This window comes from Neoarius graeffei, chromosome 19 (assembly GCF_027579695.1).
Source record: "Neoarius graeffei isolate fNeoGra1 chromosome 19, fNeoGra1.pri, whole genome shotgun sequence".
NCBI lineage: Eukaryota > Metazoa > Chordata > Actinopteri > Siluriformes > Ariidae > Neoarius > Neoarius graeffei.
In genome coordinates this window covers 33,871,820-33,884,130 of record NC_083587.1, presented here as the reverse complement: position 1 = coordinate 33,884,130, position 12,311 = coordinate 33,871,820, and the positions used below count along the sequence as shown (strand labels likewise).

The following is a 12,311-nucleotide window of genomic DNA, read 5'->3' as shown; positions in this document are numbered from 1 at the left end:
CAATCACCCAGAATTCTATGATAAACCAAAACCACATGTAGAATATGGACTTTTACAAATACTGGTGCCAGATTTTGACCCAAATGGGTCTGAGGTTAGTTGCCCCCCCCCAAAAAAAAAAAAAAGGTACACAGTATTTTTATATATACACAAATTTTTTTTTTTTTTAACATGACAACACTAAGGAGTTGGGAGCTAAAATTCAGGACTTTTCCTGTTGGGAAGTGTGTGAACCTCCTGGAATTTTTTCAGCCAAATCTGAGATGGTCGAGTGGGAGCATTCAGAGCTTTGACATGGAATGACCCGTTGACAAAAACTGCTACCATGTGAATGAGCGAGTCACCAGAGGTCCATAACCAGGGTCTGTGTCGTAGGGTCTGTGTCGTAGGATACGGATCCGCTGGCCAGCCAATCAGAACACAGGATTCGATGAAAACCGCACCGCGAAAAAAATATACGTTATTTACCAGCTTAAGGTCGGTCCGTACCGTGAAATATCGTGACCAAGGTCAGTATTCAAGGCCGAGGTCACGGTATTTCACCATACGGGCCGACCTTAAGCTGGTAAATATTTTATTTTTCCTTTACCAAATTCTAACAGAAAACTAGAGCGCTTGAAAGGGAAAACTGAGCCAAGCTGCCATTTTGAATCCTCATTCACGGCTGTAATGCAAATTGCTTCCTCCTCGGTATACAAGTGCACTTCCATGGCAGGAAAAAAAAAGCTACATTTTGCCACCTATGTAGTCCCCTATTTATACAAATAGGAGTCATTCAGGATTCAGCTGTGTTTTCATTCGACCAAAGTTATACAGCATTATGACCTTTATATTGCATAAAGCCATTTGGTGAAATTTTGAAGAGACTGTACTGGTTTAAAGTTTTTACATAACGTAATATGTATTAGGATAACATGGTCCAAAATGAGCCTGATTAACTAATGAGATCAAACTGTTAGCAAGTTAGAGGTTTTTAGCTTTCTCCTGAGATGTTTTATTTTATCTTCCTCAGGACAGTAAAACTCGCTTTTGCTGTGAAGACTGTCGTTATCGCGATCCATGCTGTAAAATGAATGCTATTCTCCTGAAATTTTTTTTTACCAAGTTCTTACAGAAAACGAGCGCCCGAAAGAGAAAACCGAGCCGAGCCGCCTATGTAGTCTCATTTATACAAATAGGAGTCATTCAGGATTCAGCCGTGTTTTTGCTCGGCGTTAGCAGCAGTTAGAGGGTTTTAGCTTTCTCCTGAAATGTTTTATTTCTTCTTCCTCAGGGTAGTAAAACTCACTTTCGCTGTGAACACTCATTATCGCTATCCATGCTGTAAAGTTAATGCTATTCTCCTGAGAAATGCTGGCAAAAATTTATAAGACTTGATATTATAAATCTTATTTAAAAAAAAATTGACAAAATTCTACTACATTTGTTGTGAACGAGCGAGTCGCCAGAGGTCCAGTGTCACGGTCTGAACTTACCAGGTAAAATTTATTAACTTCAATAAAATTAACTTTATTTACACATACACTAATAAAATTCAATCCAAACCATTCACGCAATACAAAAACACATTATAAATCTGAAAAAGACTAAAAATATATCTTTCTTTTGAAAACGGCGAATCGCTGGTCTCGTTCCTCCTTGGACTGTGTTACTGATCTTCATTTTGTGGCTGGGAAGTGATTGTTTCCTCATCCATATTCAACAGCTTGTCTACTGATAATCAAATCTCACAACTGTAGTCACAATTCGCGTTCTATTAGTCCACAAATGTGTTGAAATGCTCGGTACAAGCTATGGAACCAACTGCCAGAGGACATTAAAAATGCTCCTGCTGTTGGCAGCTTCAAATCTAGGTTAAAGACCAAGCTGTTTTCAGATGCTTTCTGTTAAATAATTAATATTTTTACACTTTTTAATAATCTTTACTTTCTCTGCATGTTTTAAGTTTACTTTAATTTTATTCTATTCTGCTGGTTTCTTTTTCTCCTTTTTGGCATTTTATTTTATTTCTACTATTGTTTAATTCTTATTTTCTTTTAATTATTTTAATTAATTGTTTTAGATTAAAAATAAAATTATTTTATGTAATTTTATTTCTCTATTGTTTACTGTTTTTGCTTCTGTAAAGCACATTGAACTGCCATTGTGTATGAAATGTGTTATATAAATAAACTTGCCTTACAAAATCGCAGCAATGGTAAGCATTGTACGCTACTAAAGTTTTTTTTTACTAGTCCTAGTGGGTAGTTTTTGGTGTCTATGCAATGTTGCGTCATTAACAAGTGTAATATAATACGTTAGAAATCCGTTTCCTTTAAAAATGTGTTATGGTTTGTTTTTACCTATCCACAGCAGACGCTATTGCTAACGATAGCTAACTAACTATTGCAAACTTGAATCTGGTCCACCATCTTTAATTTGTCAACAACAACAAAAGCATGTGAACACAACACACTGGTAAATACCACTTCCCAACTGGAATATATCATCTTCCCATAGCACATGAACGCAGCACTAGACTTCCCGGAAGTTGACGGGGGGGGGGGGGGGAATCGGTCTGCGCATGCGCGTGGTAAATCGAAGGATACAGACGCGCTCGCCAGCCAATCAGAGCGCAGGATTTGGACCGCAAAAAAAAAAAATAGAAAAAATATATGATTTATGTAGCAATAACTAGATGAGCATTGACGCATGAATCTGTGTGTTTAGAAGCTCAGGCGACAATTCCAGATCTCAACGCAAAATCGCTCGCAGCTGAACTTGGTCTCCACAGGCTGCGCACTGAAACCCTGCAAGCTCGCGCAGCCTGCTGGCGCTTCCGTACGTGACGTCACGAATCTGGCTCCAGACTCCGTTGGGATTTTTCCAGACGCGTTTTTTGTTTTATTTTAGTCCAGGATACGCACTTTAATGTGAGAGTTTTGGTCCCTTGTTTCCTGCTGTGCTGTTTTATAGTAGTCGTCATTTTTCAAGGGAGCTGAAAATGAAAATCTCTATGGAGGAGGAGTCTGAAGTTATTTTTTTTTTTTAAATCTCTCCCTACTGAGTAAACACCTTCCAGAGCAAACTACTTGTTCTGGGCACCACAACAACATCTCAAGTCATAGAAACCTGAGCTGTTTTTTCATGCAAAAATCAAGAAAACATATCACTAATATGCAGGCATGCATGCATTCCCACCCCCTGACAGTTTAGCAGGCCAGCTCACTCTGATTAACCCAGCATGGTGAGAGTGTGTGTGAGTGAACACTAATCCCAGCTCTTCCTCACCTTCTTGCTGTCCTGTGCTGATAGTAATGAAGTGTGCTAACCCGAGCAACACAACCAACAACAGCAGCTTCTTCTTCATCATCATCACCTCTCAGCCTTCTCCACCGGGCCTTCTCCCCTCGTCAAGCCTTCCAGCGGTCCCAGACACTCTTCCAGCCGTGCTCGGTTTACTTTTAAAGGTTCTGCTGTATAAACTAACGCCTAATTATTCTGTTTAAAGCCAAGCCGTGCTTTAAAACCAACTTCCCCTCGAAACGCGTCTCTCTCTGAAATGCCTTCGCTTCACTCCGCTACTCAAACTTGTCTGACTTGCCACGCTCTGATTGGTCCGCGGTCTCTGCGCTCGACCAATCAGAAGTCGCCACTCAAGACCGCACCGTACGTACGTTCAGAGCTCTGATTGGATAATTATCAAGCCAGACACAAAACTACTGAATGACGACAAACGCCACACAGCTGAATAAACTTGCTGTAAAAGAATTTAACCGTTTATTGAGAAGAAAACTTTTTTTTAGACCCATTCATCAAATAACATCAATTTAAATAAAAAAGCAGCACATACTGTATAACATCAGAGCTGAACAACACATTTACTTCAGGACTTTGACTTCAAGCAGATACACATGGCCTCACCTTTTGTTTATAAATGCCTTGAGACCTCAAGAATGGCACAGGAATAGTTTTAAGCGTCAACAATAAATCTAATATAGTCATTTTTACGATTAAAGTGATTCATATAGGTAGCAGTCGGTGGTGTAGTGGTTAGCGCTGTCGCCTCACAGCAAGAAGGTCCTGGGTTTGAGCCCAGCGGCCGACAGGGGCCTTTCTGTGTGGAGTTTGCATGCTCTTCTCTTGTCCGCGTGGGTTTCCTCCGGGTGCTCCAGTTTCCCCTACAGTCCAAAGACATGCAGGTTAGGTTAACTGGTGACTCTAAATTGACCGTAGGTGTGAATGTGAGTGTGAATGGTTGTCTGTGTCTATTGCCGCTTTTCCACTACCAACGCGGCTGAGTTGGGCTGAGCCGTGCGGTGCTGAGTTGGGCTGAGTCGAGCTGAGCGGGGCTGTTGGAGTTGCATTTCGACTACAACCGCGCTGAACTGTGCTGGCTGGAAGTGGGTGGACACATTGTGTGGAGTTAGCGAAAGTGGGTGGACGTCACGTGATGTCGTTAGGCGGTGCAAACAGTGACATCAGTGACCTTTTAAGCGGTAGTCTCACGACCCGGATAGTAAACAATAAACATGGAGGACATGGAGTCGTTAGTGTTGCTGGTCTTGGTGCTGTGGCTTGTTGTCACCGACAACGCCAACAGATACTGGCAAGAGCGTATAGATGAGGCGAGGCGCATAAGGCTTCAGAAATTCTCGTAATTCTTCTTCTTCTTCCGGGTTTACGGTGTTTACAGATCCCAGCGTGTTCGCGGGGCGTGTGTGGGCATGTGAGGACACTCCTCCTCACCAATCAGTGCACAGGGGAGTGTCTCCTCATGCCCCTAGCCCCACTCGGCTCGGTTTGGCTCGCTTCAGCCCCACTCTAAAACCGTGCGAGTTTTGGGTGCTAAGCAGGGCTGAAGTGAGCTGAGTCGTGCTGCTCTGAGGTAGTCGAAACGCGAGCCGTGTCGGGCTGAAGTGAGCTGAAGCGAGCTGAAGTGAGCTGAAAAAGGGTAGTGGAAAAGGGCCATATGTGTCAGCCCTGTGATGACCTGGCGACTTGTCCAGGGTGTACCCCGCCTTTCGCCCGTAGTCAGCTGGGATAGGCTCCAGCTTGCCTGCGACCCTGTAGGACAGGATAAAGCGGCTAGAGATAATGAGATGAGATACTGTATAACATCAGAGCTGGACAGCACATTTACTTCAGTACTTTGACTTCAAGCAGATACACAGAACCATGGCCTCACCTTTTGTTTATAAATGCCTTGAGACCTCAAGAATGGCACAGGGATAGTTTTAAGCGTCAACAATAAATCTAATATAGTCATTTTTACGATTAAAGTGACTCATATAGGTAGCAGTCGGCGGTGTAGTGGTTAGCACTGTCGCCTCACAGCAAGAAGGCCCTGGGTTTGAGCCCAGCGGCCGACAGGGGCCTTTCTGTGCGGAGTTTGCATGCTCTTCATGTGTCCGCGTGGGTTTCATCCGTAGTACTCCGGTTTCCCCTACAGTCCAAAGGCATGCAGGTTAGACTAATTGGTGGCTCTAAATTGACCGTAGGTGTGAATGTGACCACAGAACCAATGAGTCAGTCCTGGAAGAGATGGGCACGGAGCGGCAGTTCGTGGCAACCATCAAAAGGCGGAAGCTACAGTTCTTCGGCCACATCATTAGGGCACAGAACCTCTGCACCCACATCCTCAAGGGCAAAATCGACGGGAAGCGGTCGAGGGGACAACAAAGACGCCGCTGGACGGACGACATCAGAGACTGGACGGGGAGACCAGCGGGGGAATGTACGACCGTCACCAGAGAGAGGAGACGGTGGAGAGCGGTGGTGCATGCTGTGCCCATGGTCCCTGACCCTCAACAATGAGGATGGGACTAGACAGACAGTGAATGTGACTGTGAATGGTTGTCTGTGTCTATGTGTCAGGCCTGTGATGATCTGGCGACTTGTCCAGGGTGTACCCCGCCTCTCGCCCATAGTCAACTGGGATAGGCTCCAGCTTGCCTGCGACCCTGTAGGACAGGATAAGCGGTTACAGATAATGGATGGATGGATAGGTAGCGGTCTGAGTGAATGACCTTGACGTCCATGACGTCACAGCAGGAAGTCTATCGGTCTTGTCACCATTTCCGCTATACTAATAACACAGAGCTGACTGCAACTCTGATCCTCCATTTTGAGCTAATTTATCGCCATGCCATGTAGATGTGTTGCTGGTGGGTGCAGCAACATGACAGAAGGTGGATTTACATTGCATTCATGGTCCAAGAATTTCAAACTGCAAAGATTTGGACACGTTTTGCGAGAAGTTCACGGGCACATTGGGCACCTACGAAGTGGTCCCTCCTCTGCTCTGGGCATTTTATTGAAGACTCGTACGAGACCTGTGATCTGTCGAGGAGCGTATAAGCCCATATTTAAAGGGGGTGCAGTATCAAGAATGAAAGAAAACTACAAGAAAAAGAAAGCATTTATTTTATTTCTTTTTTTTTAAAAGAAAGTGAGTTCACTTGCACCAGTTCTCCAGGAGTGTGAGCCGAGGGTTGTTGGTAAAACCCGGGATGGAACAGGATGTGACATATCGCTCGGGCAGTGACCTCACCGCTGTTGTTGCTAAAACCGATGACGTTCTGTTCCGTCCCGGGATTTAGTAATTGGCTGAGCCGAGCAGTAATGGCAGAGTATTCAGTATGGAGAAAACGGAGAATGAGTGGACCAGCCGTCTGATTCCTCCACTGGATATTGCTGCTATCTCACCCTTACGTGGAAGAAGTGAATGAACGGAGAACTGAACGAACAACTGAAAGTCAGATTGTTTCAAAACATTGGGCCACAAGATCAGCCTTCAAGAAGCGAGAACACAGACGGGTAAGCTCCGACTCTCATTTGGATATAAAACAACAAAAACAACACGTTGTTTACCTGCATTTAGATTAATATATGTAACTTGTATTGTGTGTATAAGATTATTTAATTTGCTTCAGAATGTGATTGTCTCAGTTCATCTGATTATTTAATGAGCCTTTTATGTTTTATCAGTGAAAATGCACGCATGTACACATATGCTGCATAAGTTAGAACACCCATCCTGTTTTAATGAGAGTCAACCCACAATCAATGAGGTCAAATCAGTCTTAGTTGAGCAAGTCGGTAACGGTATTTCTTACTTTTTGATTGATTGCTTGCTTGCTTTATTCCGAACAGTAAGGAAGATATAAAAACAAACAAAAAAACAACAAAAATAAAAAATGCAATCATCAAAACATCATCATAAAAAAACAGAATAGCGTAGCCACAAGGCAATAACATAATAATGTTCGGAAAGGATTAGGAAGAAGTAAATAACTTATCAAATCCTAACCCTCTATACCACCGCTAATCAAACGTCACTTTCCACCATAATAAACTATATATACAAAAGAAAGCAAAATCAACAAAAAAAACATACAAACATACCAAGACATACCAACATGGTATAATATCGACCAAATCAAATCATATATACAAATACTTATGCATATATACACACATACAATACATATATACAGTACAGTACATACATATACACATACCTATAACTATACACATCCATACGTACACAGACAACCATATCATAATTATGCATCTCATCTCATCATCTGTAGCCGCTTTATCCTGTTCTACAGGGTCGCAGGCAAGCTGGAGCCTATCCCAGCTGACTACGGGCGAAAGGCAGGGTACACCCTGGACAAGTCGCCAGGTCATCACAGGGCTGACACATAGACACAGACAACCATTCACACTCACATTCACACCTACGGTCAATTTAGAGTCACCAGTTAACCTAACCTGCATGTCTTTGGACTGTGGGGGAAACCGGAGCACCCGGAGGAAACCCACGCGGACACGGGGAGAACATGCAAACTCCACACAGAAAGGCCCTCGCCGGCCACGGGGCTCGAACCCGGACCTTCTTGCTGTGAGGCGACAGCGCTAACCACTACACCACCGTGCCGCCTAATGTTTCTATATTAATAAACATAATAAGTTAAACTTATATAGCGCCTTTCTCAATACCCAAGGTTGCAGGGGGAGGGGGAATAAAGTCTGATCAAATAAAGGTCAGGATGTCATTCCAGTGGTGTAGCAGCCACAGTCCCACCAAAAGGTGCATGAAAACAAATCCCACACCGCCTGCACAACCGCCACGCTGCCGCCGGACAACACCGTGCCATGTAATATTATCACACATATGCTCACCCATCATAGGAACATCTTCATACCCGCTCATTTATACAGTTATCCAATCAGCCAATCATGTGGCAACAGCTCAGCGCATAAGGTCATGCAGATACAGGTCAAGAGCTTCAGTTAATGCTAACATCAAATATCAAAAAAAGGAAAATTGTGATCTCTGTGACGTTAACCCTGGCATGAGCGCTGGTGTCAGATGGGATGGTTTGAGTATTCCTGGGAATTTCACACACAACAGTCTCTAGAGCACCGTTTCTCAAAGTGTGGTCCATGAATTAATGTCGTAAAATATCATGTTTTATCAGTGTTTCTCAAATCGCCTATGTGACTCCAAAAGCAAAGTTATGAGTAGCACAGATGAGTTGTTTTCTATTTTGAATAAAGTCCTATGTAAATTCAAATAGTAGCCTATTATTTGAATTTGTCTGATATTAAGCAAGCCAACAGATTTGCGACACTGCCTATACATAGCTACGTCAGTTTAGGTTACACTTTCATATCAACATCACTTTTGAATGTGGAGGGAATGTGGAATGCGGAGAAACTACGAGTAACAAAGTTAGACTTAGCATCAAACTGTCAAAAAGATAATGGATCGGTGGCTGAAGACTGGGTCAGTCAAAAGAAAAACACAAGAAACATCCGACACGAGCAAGGACAAAGTGCAAAGACATGATGATTCTTTGTTTGGGAAAACAAAGCAGTGCAACCGGAACAATGTGGCCCCCGATATGAGATTAAAACTGTCCAGTTTGGAGCCAGACGTTGCTTCACTGATGTATCAGAATAAGCAGCACCATTTTTCCCATTAAGAGAAGGACAACAATGAGTGAGTTGGCGATACTATTTGTAAAACTGTCATTCCATTTGTGTGTAATTTGTAATATACTGTTGAAGCAGGATCATTGTTTTTTGTTCGGGATATTTAGGGGGTTAGGTAGTCTACGATTTTTTTTTTTTTTTTTGGATAAAGTGGTCCTTGGTCTGAAAAAGTTTGAGAAACACTGCTCTAGAGTTTACACAGAATGGTGCGAAAAACAAAAAACATCTTGTGTGTGGAGGATCTGCAGGCTGAAACACATTGTTGATTAGAGAGATCAGAGAAGAATGAGCAGACTGGCCTGAGCTGACAGGAAGTCTGTAGTGACTCAAATAAGCACTGTTTACAACCACGATGAGAAGAAAAGCATCTCAGAACAAAAAAAAAAAAAACGAAAGCAGTGATTTCTAAATTTTCTTTTACTTGTATTTCATTGCAGACAGTATGAATCCAAGATATTTCATGTTTTATCTGATCAACTGGTGGCACGGTGGTGTAATGGTTAGCACTCTTTCACCTAACAGCAAGAAGGTCCGGGTTCGAGCCCTGTGGCCGGCGAGGGCCTTTCTGTGCGGAGTTTGCATGTTCTCCCCGTGTCCGCGTGGGTTTCCTCCGGGTGCTCCGGTTTCCCCCACAGTCCAAAGACATGCAGGTTAGGTTAACTGGTGACTCTAAATTGAGCGTAGGTGTGAATGTGAGTGTGAATGGTTGTCTGTGTCTATGTGTCAGCCCTGTGATGACCTGGCGACTTGTCCAGGGTGTACCCCGCCTTTCGCCCGTAGTCAGCTGGGATAGGCTCCAGCTTGCCCATGATCCTGCACAGGATAAGCAGTTATGGATAATGGATGGATCTGATCAACTTCATTTCACTGAACAATGGGAGAAGAATGGGACAAAATAACACTTGAAACACATCATCTTCAGTTCCTAATCATCTTTTAAGTGTTGTGAGAAGGAATGGCAACATTATAAAGTGGTAACTTCTTTACTGTCCCAACATTTTTTTTGAAATGTGTTGTAAGAATCAAAACTGAAAGGTGTTTATTGTGAAAAAAAAAACAATAAAATTCATGAGGCAAAAATCAAATACTGTGCTGCTGTGTTGTTTTGAGTGCAATACGGGTCAAAGATTTTTACAAATCATTGTTTTAGTTTTAATTTCAATATACCATCCCAACTTTTTCCGATTTAGGGTTGTAGTTTGCCAAACTAGGTATTATTAGTAAGATTAAACTACACTCCTACACCATCGGACCCATATTGTACTCTCTAGCTAACTTCTCATCTCATCTCATTATCTCTAGCTGCTTTATCCTTCTACAGGGTCGCAGGAACCTATCCCAGCTGACTACGGGCGAAAGGCGGGGTACACCCTGGACAAGTCGCCAGGTCATCACAGGGCTGACACATAGACACAGACAACCATTCACACTCACATTCACACCTACGGTCAATTTAGAGTCACCAGTTAACCTAACCTGCATGTCTTTGGACTGTGGGGGAAACCGGAGCACCCGGAGGAAACCCACGCGGACACGGGGAGAACATGCAAACTCCGCACAGAAAGGCCCTCGCCGGCCACAGGGCTCAAACCCAGAACCTTCTTGCTGTGAGGCGACAGCGCTAACCACTACACCACCGTGCCGCCCCTCTAGCTAACTTGTCCAAATGAATCTTATTTCCAACATTACATTGTTTTTATTTGCTTTCCTCCTTTTTTAGTGGTCATTTTTTAGACAATAAACAAAAGTATCATCAAGCTGTAAGCTTTCACAGTTTTTTTTTAATGCAACATGACAAACCTAAATATTGCGATACATCTTGAATATTTGCTTTCCAAAAGATTGAAGACACCGTTTCATACTGTAAATTCAAAATAACAAGATTCAAATTCAGATTTTTGCACTTGCATTCAAGTTTTTATTGACGTGATTCATTGTACTTCATCACTTCAACATGCAGAATTGCAAAACATCCTCAACAACACTGATGTGGAATATTTACAGTTTCCTCTTCAGCTTGTTTTTCTACTTGCGATTCATTCACACAGAACTGTCTACATGACTTGCTGTGAGACGGATAGTTTATCTTCGCCTCAGTCAGAGAGATGAACGCTTTATTCGGCATTGTATTATCACAGTCGCTGTCCTCCAGGGTCATCTTAAATGCTTGTGATCTATTTGCTTTTAGCATCTCGCTGCCTTTAATATGAACACTGATGGCTTGATTTATGCAGAGAGAAGTTTGAGAGTCCTTTGTCTTCTTTCCAGGGGATGTGAAGATTTCCTGACGGACCTTTTGATCTGCGTAAAATGCCCAGTCATGGATTGTTTCCCCACTTCGTCTAAAGTGCCATTCAAGCAGAGTGTCCCATTCAAGCAGTGACCTTGTAATGATACAAGTACATATTTACGGAGCTGGCGTTATTTACATTTATACATTTGGCATACGGTTTCATCCAGAGTACATTCCAAGCACAGTGTTGAGCAGTTAAGTGTTAAGCACTGAGAAACCACTACATTTATGTGAATTGTATCAAAACTGAGGTTCATTTAAAGGTAAACCGCCTTTCAGATTTTTCAAATTTAAGTCATAAAAAGAATTTTCCCTGACATCCAATTATTTTTGTTTAGTGGACTGAAAGCACTGAATTCAAATTACAGACTTCCAATTTTATTCATTTTTTAAAAATAGAACAATTAATGAATATAGGGCCATGTGGCCCTAAATTCTCCACTATTTTTTCTTGCTTCACCGTGACACAATACAAGAGACTACATCATGCATCACGTGGTGGGCTTTCCCCGTTCGCGCAAGGCACTGTGGGATACAAATTTCAAACAGAAGAGGAAAATGGAGGACGTGAGTGTGCGAATGAAGCACCAAAGACCGACTACAGTAACGGAAAGTGAGAAGAAAAGACGTCATGGTGCGAAGGAAAGGAAACGCAGGGCCCAACTAATAAATATCGGCACTCAGTGAGCACCTAGGTGTGATCAGCTGTTCGTTTAGTGACAGAATGATGGAACTGTCAGTGCACGCTCAAAGGTAAGTGTGTATGCACACATGCACTTCCTCGGTCTACTTGACTGTGCGAAGCGAGCGATTTCATGCACATTATTTGCTCAGGGCATCCCTTCAAATTAAATAAAGGTACACTACCGTTCAAAAGTTTGGGGTCACCCAGACAATTTTGTGTTTTCCATGAAAAGTCACACTTTTATTTACCACCATAAGTTGTAAAATGAATCGAAAATATAGTCAAGACATTTTTCTGGCCATTTTGAGCATTTAATCGACCCCACAAATGTGATGCTCCAGAAACTCA

General features: G+C 42.6%; 1 protein-coding gene across 1 annotated transcript in view; it reads right to left on the bottom strand.

The window, feature by feature from the left end:
- Nucleotides 1–3,593, bottom strand: part of pdia4 (protein disulfide isomerase family A, member 4) — a 39,106-nt gene extending 35,513 nt beyond the window's left edge. The window contains exon 1 of the mRNA XM_060900016.1: nucleotides 3,271–3,593. Within this exon, the coding sequence (XP_060755999.1) occupies nucleotides 3,271–3,355 (85 nt within the window). The 5' untranslated portion in view covers nucleotides 3,356–3,593. The remainder of the gene's footprint in view (nucleotides 1–3,270) is intronic.
- Nucleotides 3,594–12,311: the final 8,718 nt, after the last annotated feature.